Source organism: Paralichthys olivaceus, chromosome 10 (assembly GCF_024713975.1).
Source record: "Paralichthys olivaceus isolate ysfri-2021 chromosome 10, ASM2471397v2, whole genome shotgun sequence".
Taxonomy (NCBI): Eukaryota; Metazoa; Chordata; class Actinopteri; order Pleuronectiformes; family Paralichthyidae; genus Paralichthys; species Paralichthys olivaceus.
In genome coordinates this window covers 5,888,218-5,902,383 of record NC_091102.1, presented here as the reverse complement: position 1 = coordinate 5,902,383, position 14,166 = coordinate 5,888,218, and the positions used below count along the sequence as shown (strand labels likewise).

Below are 14,166 nucleotides of genomic sequence, written 5' to 3'. Positions count from 1 at the left end.
CTTGGTGGAATTATGCACTTATAATTCCATATAGCATCTCCTTTGTATATGCAGTCCAATCCTGGACCATCCCCATCTATTACTTTGTCATTTGTGAATTGTAATTGAATGTTATACACAGCGAACTTGGATTACATTTGATTATACAAGTGTACCTAATAAACTGGCAACTTGAGGTGTATAATGAGGTTTCCTCTACCTTTGGAAGTTAGTGACCAGTCACCCAGTAATCTCAACCAATTGGCCTTTAATCCCCACCATCACGGTGACATGATTAAGAGTGAGTTCAGACTGACTGAGCCCCTCGTGTAAAAAATAATTCTGATGTCTATCTTCTAAAATGCTATTGTGACTATATATGTAATTCAACCACAGATTCCTACATAGTTTCATCCGAATAGTCTAATGTTATTATCATTTTGTGGTTCTAAATTGTGAAATGTCCACTGTTACACACTTTTGTTTTAGTGTTGATGCTGTTGTACTCACTCTGTGCAGAAACCTCAGCACTTTCCCTCAACTCAACATCCAGTCAACACACACACACACACACACACACACACACACACACACACACACACACACACACACACACATACAGAGGTCCATTTTAAACCGCTGAATATTTCTGAGCCATTTCTATCCCCTGACGTCTGTGTCTGTGTGTGCTTGTGTGTGAGGACACAGGGGCATAATAAAGGAAGTTCCATTATGCGAGGCACGGTTAGTTTTCCTATTTTGCTATCAGGACGTAATTGTAAATATTTAGTTTTCCACATTATAACAAGAATAGTCATTGATATGGATGCCAGGAATTGTCTGCACCACCCTTTTGTGAGTGTGCAGTTCACATTTTCTCATGTTTCATTAGTCTCTCTTGACTAAAGTAAAGCACATGATCAATGAAACAAAAGAAATTGTGAGCATCAGCCTGTGGTCTTTTATTATTCAGTATCTTATATGTAGACTATAATATTATAAGAGATAATCTGCATTTGGATGTTCTATGCACCATCCCAGTGGTATTTGTGTTTGTTCAGCGGCGCAGGGAAACTGTGTATTGACGAAACAGATCCAGTTCTGCAGTTTTGATGGCCTTTAATTTTAAATAATGATTAATGCAGGATTCATCCATGTGGGAACATGTGTTCAGATCAAAGAAAGCTTTTTAAACTGTTAAAATTCTCGCCTAGGCCTAATTATCACCTAACAGCTGATGTGGCAACAAACAAGTGATTATTATCTCTTTTGCTTCCATTAGCCTGGCCCATGAATAGAGGCGCCTCTGACTATGTTAATAAAGGGTTTGTGTTGATGAAAATTGACACTGGGTGCTAAATGCTTGCAGATTATATTTATATTTTAACTTGATCCTTTCTAAATTTGAGATTTTTTCATACAATACAGACAAATAATTTGAAAAATGCATCAGCTGTAGTCAAAGTTTTTTAGACTGGAGGTGTGTCGCCTATAACTGGTACATTTTATTTATCCGACAGCCTGCTACCGAAGCTTATTAAATCAATAGATTAAAATCATGCCTTGCTGGGACGTTAAAGACTGGAATACAGACACACACACATAGACACACAAACACAAGCAGCATGATAAGTTGTCTTATCTTTGATGTACACCGATTGACAAAGAGACTCCCACCTATCAAAGGATTACAAATAAACTCCATTGAAAAGACTGCAGCACAAAAGGTGGCCTATGTTCTTTCTGTTTTTTGTTTGTTTAAAATTAAGACTGTTATGAATTAGTAGTTTATGTTTCTGCTTTTGATCTCAATGTACCACATGTCCTTTATAGTGGAATTTGTTTAAAGATCTCCTCCCCGTTCAACCTTGTGTTTGCTATCTGACTACATCCTCCATGAAAAGTGGACCGTGCACTGAGTCAGATGGCAGTATAGGCTACACCATAAGCAAAATGCCATGCCTTTTAGTCCCGTCTTCGATGATGCGGTACTTCCTCAGGCTTTTGTCTCGAGTTTGGGGCACAGCTGTCAGGCTAGGTGCTATCGACGCTCCCCTCCCAGAAACCTCAGGCCACGCGCCGCTGCACCCCAAACACTAAATAGGAGCATTAGACACACCATGTTAAGGGCTGCTGGTGTTTGAGCTGTGGCTGTGGGTGCGTGTCTTGTCCCTTGGCCATAGACATGCGCATTATCACACACACACACGCAGCTGCACGACACAATGCAAAAGGTGTCCTCTGCCCCGTACTCTTCTAGAAGACAACAGATTTATTCTTTTGTGTTAAATGTCCCATTGTCCTATTGCTGACTTCTGTTTTCTCTGTTGGCCATTGACCCCTCTCTTTGCTTTTAATTCCCCCCACCCAGCTACAGATCTGCCCTGTGAAAATACCCACAAGGCCTATCTACCCATATGTAGCGTTGCAGATTTTGATTATGCCCCACCGACATCACACCTCAGCAGGGTATATCCAAACATGAAAATTAATTCACAGCTAAATGCTGCTATATGCAGTCCGAGAGGGAGAGGAGAGGAGAAATCAAACACAGGTTTACACTAGTGAACAGCTCCAGCATTAAGAAGGAGAGCCTAAAGGCAGGCAGAGAACCAGTGCTCATTAATGTGCAAAGTGAATGGAACAGTTACACCACCCCACCCAACCCCAAACGACACACACACACACACACACACACACACACGTATGCAATGGTCATTTCAATGCCCTTTGATTGTGGGGAATTTCAATGGGCAAACAAAATTGACCTAAATGAAATAGATGTAATATATTCCTAGAGCTGCTTAAAAATCAAGTTAATGAAAAAGAAGAATAAAATCTGCATAATGAGCTGAAACTGTAAACAGAGCAAGCACTCAAAGGACGGTCACATCGATCAGTCTCAAATGAGAAAGTCTGGCGAACTCTTTGCCATGTCGATAAAACAAACTTTTTACCTTAAAGCTTGGGAATGGTCTCCTTCAACTTCCAATAAAAACACTCGTATCACACTTGTATACATTTGTTAAGATTTAGATAATTCATCTGGCTGAAGGTATATAGTTGTGACTTTTTAGATTTAGCTTAAGCACTATTTTAGACTTGTCTGCAATGAACTTTAGCATGAAAGTACTTGGGCATGACTTTGTCTCAGAGCAATGCAAATGGAATTGCCCCCTGATGGTTTGGTATGCACCCAGCTGGCCTTTAAAAGGTGATAATTGGAAAATACAGGATGAAGCCACAGTCAAAGTTGGGACCTTGTGTTAGTCTGAGTTAGCCATAGCAAAGATGGAGGATAGGGAACAGTAAAGCTGTACAAAAAGACATTGAGGGGATGAACTGATTATATAAATGTCTTATATAATGATATCTGCTTGTATATTGATCCATAGTCTGAAATGTGGACAATATAACTTCCATTTGGAGCTTCTTAATATTCCAGAAAGCTTCACTTCTTTCCAGAGGAGTGTAGTTCAGAAATATTTTGTTTTCAAAAGAGACATAACAAAGTCAGTCACAACTTTTCATATTAGCATTAATGCTTTGTTTGGTAATGTTACCTCCTCTAGTTTCAGGTTCAGAGTTATTTAAGTGACCCTTTACGGACACAAGTCTTCTTAATACCAACTTATTGCTCTATACTGACTATAGCAAAAGCACCATAGGTTCACTTTTGTGAACCTGTAACCCCATTTTTTTCCATTTCCATTGATCGGTTATCAGAATGCTGTTGAAATTTTTTTCTAAAAATCGACTAGCTCTATGGAGATAACATTATAATTTAAAAATATTAAAGACAGACTTTGGCTGTTTAAAAACTTCACAAAAATTTAGAATTTTTTTTTTTCTTAATTTCCATATTTAAGGTCTGCACATATTGACCTAGTTACCAATGACCACTTTAGCTGGATGTTGTCCTGATTTGATTTTGATCACAAAATAATCCCCAGAAATTATGATTTGAAGAATTTACTTAAAGGAAAGGAAAATGCACGTTCCTTTATAAATCCTGACACAGCATTCCTTAACTTCTCGGGGAAGGAAGTGGAGTGGGAAGGTCAGGAGGCCTATACAGGAGCTCTTCCCTTTACAAGGCAACATTCAAAGCATTTCTTCACTCCTCTCCTTGTGTTAGTCTAACCTAGTGTAAGCCTGTGCATCCGTTCTCCATTACTGCGTCCTCTTCTGAGAAATCGTGACAGCGATAAGGACTCTTTTGAAGTCCAGCTTTACTACAGGCCCTCCACAGAGAGACAAAGCAAGTGGCCAGCAGCTTAAGTATAGAGAAAACTCAGCCATCATTCTTTACTGCTCTGAGCTCCAAGTTTGTGTTTTAAGGCTCACATTTCTATTCAGAAGGTTCAGGGCATCTTTACCTCTTGATTCAGGATCAATGTTTAATAAAAGGTTCCATATGAACATTTTGAAAACATCCGAAGTTAGGCTACAAAGTGAAAACGATCTGCAGAATGTCAACCATCATGCCCTGTGTCAATCAGCAGACATTTCCAGACAAACTCGCCAACACCCATCGTGCATTCTGTTCAGGAAACCTTTTACTAACTCCAAATGGAACCTTCTTAATGACTTCCTGTAGCCATTGCCCGCTGTTGCTATCTGCATTTCAGCAATGGGCCAGTTTGACTGTACTTCTGACTTTTGACCTTGACATTGCATTTTTGTTGTGTTCATGGCCACTGAGAATAGTGTAAATGCTAATGCTCAGGTCAGTGGGTGAGTATACCCCACCCATTCAACTCGACTCTGCACACACATGCCTCACAAGTAGCGGATCCCTGGCTGTACTTTTGGAGGAATTACAGTATTGCTGGAATTTCAATGACATCTTCTTGATGTGGTGTTAGCAGAATCAATGCTGCTATTTATTTGTGAAGAGATACAGGTTGAACCTTAGCTATTGAATGCCTGGGTTAAAAAAGGGACTTTATATACATCTGCTTTAGCATCTTCTGTAACGTACAGTGGTTTGTTGTTTAGGAAGTAAGCATCGCTTGCCCTCAAAATTCTCGATTGACAGGCAAGTCAAAGTATATTGATGTTTTTTTTTATTATTTCAGGCTGGTCCTGAGTTTTTGCCAGACAAGTTGAAAATGTGACACTGAGATTAATTTCCATGATCCTCCCAGAAAAGGAAGGAAGGGGCACTCGTTGCCTGCCCCACCTCCACCACACCCAATATAGGCCACGGTAGGGTCCTGCACTTTCCCTGTCACTTTCCACCACGTGGCTGTGTCTGTTTATATTTCTGGATGTTTCATCTACCAAAAACACCATCATTAGTTTTGATTTATCAGCTGCTTGTACAGAGAGATAGAAGTGTTGATAGTTTCTGGGATTGTATTCTTTGAAGGGATAGTATATGCAAAGGATGTTGTATGCAAATACATACACAATTTTCTTAATCATAAAGTTTATAAAACATTTTTTTCTTGCCTGTAAATATTACAGTTAAGTTAAATTTTCTCTGGTTGGGAGAAGGATTGTGAACCTACTTTAACTGGTGGTGAACAGGTTTTTATTTTCCCAGGGGATGATTGTGTTCTCTGTTGATATGAATAGGTGAAGATATTAGATTATTTCAAACTATTTAAAATGATGCAGTTGATTTGTAATGTCCTTTTTACCTATATTTGAAACTGAGTATTTGAACTCAAACTCCAAGGCCCAGGTCTGTACACCAACACTGCATGGTTTCAATAAATTTGTAAATCATACAAATGTTGCCTTTTTATTTTGTCCACGCCTGCAGTTAACGCTTGGCTGGTTGGCAGGATTTCTCCTCCAGCAGGTCAGAGTATTAAACTACTCTCCTCTCAGCTTCAAAATCTCACTTCTTTCCTTGGACATGTTCAAAGCCTTCAGGTTGTCATGTTGAACCTCTGTCTTGCAGTGAAGAGTCAGGTTTGTCTATTTTTTTTATTAATTTGACTTTTTTTTGCAATTTACTGAAATCAGATGTTGAAAAAGAGGCAACTGCCAATCTAGATTTTACATGATTTTTTTCAGCTACTAAATATTAGACTCTGTTTTTGTTTTCTGTATGTGTAACATTATGCAACTATCAAATGTCCCGGTTAGTCCCACATCACCACAAAGTGAAGACAGTGGCTTTGTTTGCAGTGAAAGCCAACACAAGAACTCTCTCCATGTGGTGCACAACACCTGCAGCACAGATCTCTGACCATCCTGTATCTTTCTATTTGCATCACTGCTACAGGAAATGTGTTGTTGATTTAAATTACCCATATCATGAGTTTGGATTTCTCCTTTCTTCAAGGGTGTCATATACCTTTTTTTCTGCTACGTAACAAAGGCTAATGCACCTTGTGTGACGTTTTTCATTAAAGCATCTACATCATCAAGTAACATATAGTTTAACTGTGATGTAGTATGTTTCATATGAAATATAAGAAAAACCATATTACCTACCTAATAATACCTATACTGTGAAACGTCTGGTCCAGTCTTGCTTGTGGTTTAAGTGACTTTCTTCTGCATTTTTCATGTCATGGAGCTTTTAACAGCGCAATAACAAAGTTTGATGTGAGGTTTGAAACTTGTACACGACCAACTGGATGACTTAATACTTTAAAAGTAAGGGCAAACATATAGTATAGTATAGACCATTCCTATAATTTACGTCAACAAATGACAACTCAGAATGGGCACAATGTTTAGGTATAACTCAATCATACAAGGTCCCATGGGTTTTCAGCTTACAGACCTTTTTATGTGGCATGTGGGAAGGAGTTGCCGGCTGCTATGGGGGTTGTGGCCTATATAATACTTCCATGGTCAGATATTCAAGAAACTTCCTGGTGTGTCAGGATCAATCGGGCTTAAGCCAGTCTTAATTAAAGGCTTGGGGCTGGGCAGAAGTCGAGGGCAAAAGGCATCCCTGTTGGTTAAAAGAATGAAGCGTCTGTCATTAAAACACTACAGGGTGCATCAGTTTTATTATTTAAAATTCCTTTTTTAATAACTCTTACTGTTCTCTTATAAATTGGACATATTGTGGTTTAACTATATCATTTCTTTGTATTGTTTAGATTGTATTTACAACTAACAATTTTGAGAAGGACATCTCTAAAGACAAGAAAAGTGATTTTTAACCTACTTGTGAATTTTTCTGTCATCTTGTAAGGCACTAAAATCAATACAGTTGATCGTTGTGCATTCAGGAGAACCTCTATTCACAATAGGGTTCGGTACAATTTACATTGTGCTGATATGGTACAAGGAGCGGTGCCTCAAAATCATTACTGGCACCCAACAGGACCTTTTATTGGAGCTCTACTCTTTCTATAATGACAGAAATGTAATTTCAGTTGTAAAAAATCTGTATTGTTTATCTACGTGTGATATGTATACGTTTTAATCTCACAAGGATTTTGAAGTACACCAGTTTGAAGTCGTTTAAAATAACGTCTTCTCAGAATTTGTTAAATCGTCATATGGTACAAAAGGTTAGAGGCTCAAGTTTAAAAGCACATTTTACAGTAAATGAGCGAGTTTCCAATGGCCATGTCTACTGAGGCATAGTTGTTTCACAAGTTTTAAACGGATACATTTGTAAAGCAGATGCAGTTTTGATATTCAACCACTTGGGGGCACAGACAACTTACAGGGAAGAGGTGAGGAGGCATGAGCTGGAGTGTGAATATTGTTTGTGTGTGGGGGGTTCATTAATTAAATGGAATATGATCCAAAAGACTCTGCCTGCTCGTGACACATCATGTCCCACAAGAGAGGAAATAAGACAAATGTCACAGATGTCCCTTTTTTCTCCGTCCTGTTTTGCTCTCGTAGTAGTTTTCTTCCAAATCCGAACAGTGGACAGACAGTGCCTTAGTATGTTTTCGTCTCCTGAGTGGATCTTTACAGTACACCCATCTGTCAGACTTTTTTCTGAGGTCTGAGGCGGGGCACAGGGGCATGTTTGTGTCTGGGCCCGGATGGGTGTATGAGTGGGGGCAACAGACCAGACACAGTACATATCACACCGTTGGCCAAATATCCTAATAGTCTGATCTAACTGACTGATCTAATGTTCCAGTCTTATCCATATCCAGGGGGCTTCTAGGCACACCCCATCATATTGTCCCACGTATGTTATGTGACCATTTTTTGGCACTTTAACCATGCATTTCCATTCTGACTTTTTTCACCTCAAACTTAACCAGGGCACTATCCTTTCACAGCTCGACCCCCTTCATTATTCTCCACCTCTTCTGTCCATTTTCTTCCCCCATGAGATGACCCTTGACACCTGTGGGGTCAACTAAATGTCATCTCCTTTGTTTCAACTCCAGATCTTAGCAGAGTGGATGTATGCAAAAATGAAATCATTTTCAAGATGGGTATTAAAAAAAATAAAAATAAAATTGTGTTCATGTCAACAGCCTGGGTCTCAACAGTTGTTTTACTTTAACTGAAGTGGGTTTGACATCCTGCAGCAACAATATCTATTAAATAAACGTGAGGTGGTAACATTCATAAGCAGTGAAGAGAAGTGTTCTCACCTGCAGAACTAATACTGTTAATGCATTCATATCATGGAGGGTTATGTAACTGTGCTAGCTGAGATGGAAAGTGCTGCCACCTTGCCCGTCTTAATGCATTCAAGGCTCCACAGTGTCAGATGGCCCCCGGTGATCCAGAGGGCTCAAGATGGCAATGCTGTTTTACAGTCTTGATGTGTGCGTCTGTGTGCAGGCCAGAATATGTATGTGTGGGTGCTGGAGTGTTTGTTAGATTAGGCTCAGGTGTGTTGTTCCATATGGTTTGGTGGCGACACATTTAAATCCATTTGGCCTTTTGCCAAATGTGTTTAATATATTTTGTGTGTGTCACTGTCTTTACACTGAACCCTTCTCAACCTTTTGTCTTATTTGATGTGGAGTTTATATCCAAATAGGCTTAAATCAGTGACGTAACTTGTGTATGGTCATGTTACTATATGGCCAGAGTTCGTATCAACAGCCATAATGAGTGTGGGTTGTTCAGTTGGCCCATGACAAACTGTGAAAGGAGCATAGTCCCAGTGAATGCTGGTCTCTTTGCGCTGTCATTGGTTGAGAGACTGCTTGAAAAAAGTAAACACCCATCAATCCTCCCTGGCACCCTGTCTCTTTTCCTTCTCTTTTTCTCCCTTTGCTGCCATTACAGAGAGACCCGGTGACATGAGTTGCAGGGAATGCTCCCCACCTCCCCTCCGCCTCTTTTCTCCTGTGCACTGTAATCCTGACACCGAATACCGCCCCTCAGAGAACAAGTGTCAGCTTCAGAATAGAGCGTGCAGTCAGTTCCCCCCTTTTTCCCCCTCTGGTAAGCATGTTAGAGAGTGCTAATGTTGATGGAGGTGACAATTAACTATACAATGATCACAGCGATGGCGCTTGTACCGCTGCCTCAGAGCCTTGCTAAAGAGATAAGTGACTGATCTCAACACAACTGGGACTGGGCACATGGCAGATAAGCACATAAAGGGACAGTTACTCTGGTGAACATAGTGTAAGCTTGACTACCAGATGTTCTGCAAGCATTATGCTGCATATTTGACTTGCTAATATCAGCAGCCTATTTATAGTTCTTGCTGAAGCTTTGAACCTTAATGGAGCCTTAGTCATTTTGTATATGTGATAATAATCACACATCATATATGTATGCAGTGATGTTGCTCTTTGAAAAGGACATTCTAGCTGTTACCCTGAGAAAAATCTGAATTTCCTTTTGAAACACATCTGTGGGGAAATGTCATGAGTTGCATTGGAAGGATAGGGACCTTCGTTTGCCTCGGACTGGTGAGAGCACCTTAATGCTGCTGCTGCTGCTGCTGCTGCTGCTGCTGCTGCTGCTGCTGCTGCTGCTGCTGCTGCTGCTGCTGCTGCTGCTGCTGCTGCTGCTGCTGCTGCTGCTGCTGCGGACGTCTTTGCCAGAAACCCGTGGCTGACTCTGAAAAACAGGGGAAATGTTTTGGAGACACAACCTGAGTTAATGACCACCTTGCAACCCCCACTGTCAGGTTGTGAAATGGCCCAAAGATATTTGCATGAAATAAATGAGAATCTTTCTCACGTCCGGCGCTGCCATGGCCAAAGGTTTACTATCGCAGATGTATGCTCCATCTGGCCCTGTTCTCCTCATTTTTTTTGTTTTTTGTTTTTTTTTACCATTTGGATACACCATCATGGTTTTGTTCTTGATTACGGATGATATTTGTTAGAGGCCTCAAATTATAATGTTTGAAGTCTAACAGCTTGTTAAGTATAGCAGAGCATACAAATTATGTGTGGCAAAGTTAATGAAGTGTCATTAGACTGAACTGTGACAACATCTTCATAGTGAGTCATACCTCTTTGTTTGTCCTGCTTGGGATTTTGGCGAATACAGATTTGATGGGGGTCAAGTGGTCCTCTATCCTGAGCAAACATGGACATGGTGACAGCCGCTGGGACAACAAACCATCACGAGAACCAGGCTGTCCTGCCAACATTCTCCCCGCCTCTCTGCTACCAGCACCACCCCCCCACCCCCAGCCTAGAGCTGTGATCCTGCATAGCCAGTATAATGAAGCCATATAAGCCTGTTATTTGCTGCTTTACGGCTTGTTTTATGAAGGTGAGCTGACAAGCAGCTCCCAGAATGGTTCCTGTCACTTTAACAGACAGCATTACCAAGAGAAAAGGAGCATTGAGGAGGGAGGGCAGGGCGAGCAAGAGAATGGGCCGGGGCCTTTATGTAAGTCCTGCCAAGGCTTTGATGGGTAGAGGTCTGGCTGGAGGCTATCACTGGTACATTTTACGTCTTCCACCTTTTGTCGGGGGGACATTATTGACGTTTGACCTATGTTCTCATTCCCACCTCCTCTTCACTAATCAATTACCACATCGATCCATTAATCAGACAGAGTGATGGCCAGTTAAAGGGCCTGTGGGTATGTGTGAAGAATTGTGGGATAGGCCTCAGGCTATCGAGGAGGAGGCCCTTTACCTGTGGAGTGCACGGGTGAGCAAGTGACTTATCAACTAGTACTAGCCCTTACTTTAAAGGTATGTGTAGGTTTTTATTCACAAGAAAGGACAACTTTCATTTCACACATTGCGTGATGTTTTTGTGTGGAATAATTATGTATTAATTTAAAGCTGATTTCTTAAAATTCATCCCCTGGATGCATGGATGGATACATTTTTCATTAAAACTAACAACTGATTAAAGGTATTACACACATGCGATTATGAAAATAAAGCTGTGTATGTGCTTACTCATATCTATGACAGGAAATCAGAAACACACAATCGTTCCCAGCCTAGAAGCCAACAGGGTGGAAATCGGCAGGAAGTGTTCTTGTTAACAAAATGTTATTCTGTATGACTTTTGAAACATTGGCTCAAATATCAGCATTCACTGTGTCACTGAAAACAAAGATGCTTTTTTCAATGAGAGAAAACATGTTTTTGTTCGTCTGACTGTTTCCATGGAGGTTATGCAGTAGCATAATTGTGCTTAGGCCATAAACAGAAACAGATCAGACACACAGACAGCCAACAGATCAAAACGGAAGCTGTGGGAGCGGAACCCACCATGCTTTGATTTGGTTTGGTGTATGCGGACTAAAGCCATCACCCCAGTCCATCTTTGCCCTTGCCAAGTTGTTTGCCAAAACAGAGAACGATTTAGGAATGAAAGTTAAGAGAGAGAGAGAGAAAAGCTGTGGGCTGTTATTGTCGGACCCCCCTCAGGCTGACCAGGGTCCAGCCGACAGTCACCCAGCTCTTGTAGGTTTAGTGAATTGAGAAGACACTTCTTGTGTGGATTTTTCAATTCTTCAACATGTCATTTGGCCGGGAGTGCTATTGTCTCCTGCCCTTTTTCTCCCTGCTCCTTCTGCCAAGACGAGTCGTGTCATCCCCTCGTGATCAGCACTTTTGTTGCCTTTGTTTTTGGCCCTACCTCAGAAGTCCATCTTGTCTTTTATGTCCCTGCCTTTCATGCATAAGGGAACAGTTGTGGCCTGTTGTGGGGCTGTTCCACTGCATTTCCACCAGTGGGGTTTCCTTTCATTCTCTTCAAAGTACTACAATGGGGCTCTGAAGCCCTGAATGGCCAATGCAGAGTGCACAATCCTACAGAGCCCGCTCATTTTGTTTTGCCAGAGTCAATAAAAATGCTAAGTTAAAAGCTAACCCCCTTATGCCCTCCTCGAATGGAGCGACTTGCTTGACCTTTTTAAGTTCCCCTCTCAATTAACTTTTAAAGATACATTCATTGTTTTTGAGGCGTCATGTAAAGTATAATTTTTTACAAATTTCATTTTGAAATCTATAATTTGCCTATGTATTTATAATTAATTTAGACTATTTATAGTATAAGTCAGAACATGATGAGTAATGAATTGAACGGATTTATCAATGGGGTGACAACTGCCCATCACCAAGCTCAGCTTGTGGACTCTTATGTCCTTTTACTATCTGACGTTTCCCTGTCCTGAGACTGGGATAAAGACATCTCTGTTCATCTAAAGAGGAGTGGGATTTAAATAGTTTTAATGCGGAGGCATGAGGGGAAAAAAAGAAAAGAAAAGAAGTCTGCTGTCATCAATGGGCATTACGGCAGAGGCCTTGCATAAAGGCATTGTGTGCCGATTTGTGAGCCGGGGACTTTGGGGAGGATTACAGGTAGAAAGACATTGGCTGCTGAAGATAACCGCCATGACTTCATCCTCATTGTGTAGATTAAGGCATAAAAGCCAAACTAATGAGACCAGAAAAGAGGGGAAGACATGGATAGGACAATGAGTAAGAGGTTTTGTTGATGGGCAGAGACACAACATCACTGGATTCTGCTTTTTAAAGTGAGACAGAGGATGTTGGGCTGGTGGTGCTATAATCTGAGGAATAGGATGATAAAACATGCATGCTCGAAACATGAAATGCTACATTTAGTGAAATGGCTCAAGACTCAGGTTAAAATAACATAAATCATGATCTCTTATTGCATTTTTATGATGATGGTGAATGAATGCATGAGCAGAAGTGTTCATGTTGCTACTGAGAGAAATAGTGTGCTGCTTTCTTAACACCCCTGAACATGTTGTTTGATTGGTGCCTTTGTACAGTCATCATCAACAAAATATCTGCAAGTCCAGTATGCTATTGTCTGTCCTGCGCCTCCCTAAAAGAGAGACCAGCAAACCAGTAAACTCTGCAGCCCCCTCCTGATCTAATCTACAGGGGAATGGAGTGTGCATCCCAAGCTCTACTTTGCTGGAGGGCATGCAATGAAAGCAGGGGGCAGAGAAGAAAAAGAGTAGAAGACAAGTGTTTGATTCTTTCCTTTCCCTGTCTTAGGTGTCTCTGCTTAATTTTTCAGGATTTTTCTGCCATCCAATTGTGTCCTCAGACCTGAGGCAGTGAGGGGAAAAAAGAAGCAAAACATACACATACAGCATCATGCTGTGAGGAAGACCATGTGTGGGGAATGCTTCAGCTCTCTTTCATTCGGAAAAACAAAAAAGAGTGTCAGACAGGCAGGTGGACATGAGGCTAGGTAAATATTAATGACTTCTTGACCATTTTATTTCCCACCCGTGGACAGCTTTCTGCAGACAAAGGGCCTGTCAATGCTTCAACAATATCGATTTCCCACCTACTCTTTATTCATCTTTATTTTCACCAAATTTAATCTGGAATCTTGAGCACCACAGACCTCAGAATGTAGTTTGCATATTAAGAAGTAGCTGATTATCATGGGGCACAAACACAGATCTTTAATTTTTTGCATTTTAGACACAGCTTGTGCCTGCACCACCATGTTGGAGATAATTGTGGAAATCTACATATTGAGAGGGAGGCTGTCGTCAGGGCCTGTTTTCGAGTGGCTCTGTGGTTATCTCCTGTAATTCATGTGGTAGGATGAATATTACCACCTGAATTAGGCTATTATGTTGCCAGGTGGAGGCCAGTGGAGTCACAGGAAATAGTTATCATCACGTCATGATAATGAAGCAATTATTACAGCTATTTGTTATACAGTATTTACTCTCTGTCCACAATAAGTCACCTTATTTCAAATGAATTATTTATCAAAATCTAATATATTGTATGCTGCTGCTGTGGAAGCATAGTATTTAGCATTTAGTTTGTTTTGTGAGCACATTCCGTT

The 14,166-nt window shown here is 40.8% G+C and overlaps 1 protein-coding gene and 1 long non-coding RNA gene across 6 annotated transcripts in view; both read left to right on the top strand.

Annotated features, from left to right (window-relative positions):
* The window catches only part of clybl (citrate lyase beta like), a 59,292-nt gene that overhangs the window by 9,779 nt on the left and 35,347 nt on the right, over positions 1-14,166 (top strand). For 2 of the 5 annotated variants that reach the window (XM_020100766.2, XM_020100765.2), the window contains exon 2: positions 13,375-13,551. The exons of 1 other annotated variant lie outside the window; for it this stretch is intronic. In XM_020100766.2, coding sequence (XP_019956325.2) covers positions 13,375-13,551 — 177 coding nt within the window. Of the gene's footprint in view, positions 1-5,060; positions 5,191-12,150; positions 12,289-13,374; positions 13,552-14,166 lie in introns of those variants that run through there. 2 more of the 5 variants (XM_069532364.1, XM_069532365.1) reach the window with 2 other exon arrangements.
* On the top strand, positions 650-2,996 carry LOC138411758 (uncharacterized). Its single transcript, XR_011244249.1, has 2 exons — positions 650-2,213; positions 2,351-2,996. It is a non-coding gene; the product is annotated as an uncharacterized lncRNA (long non-coding RNA).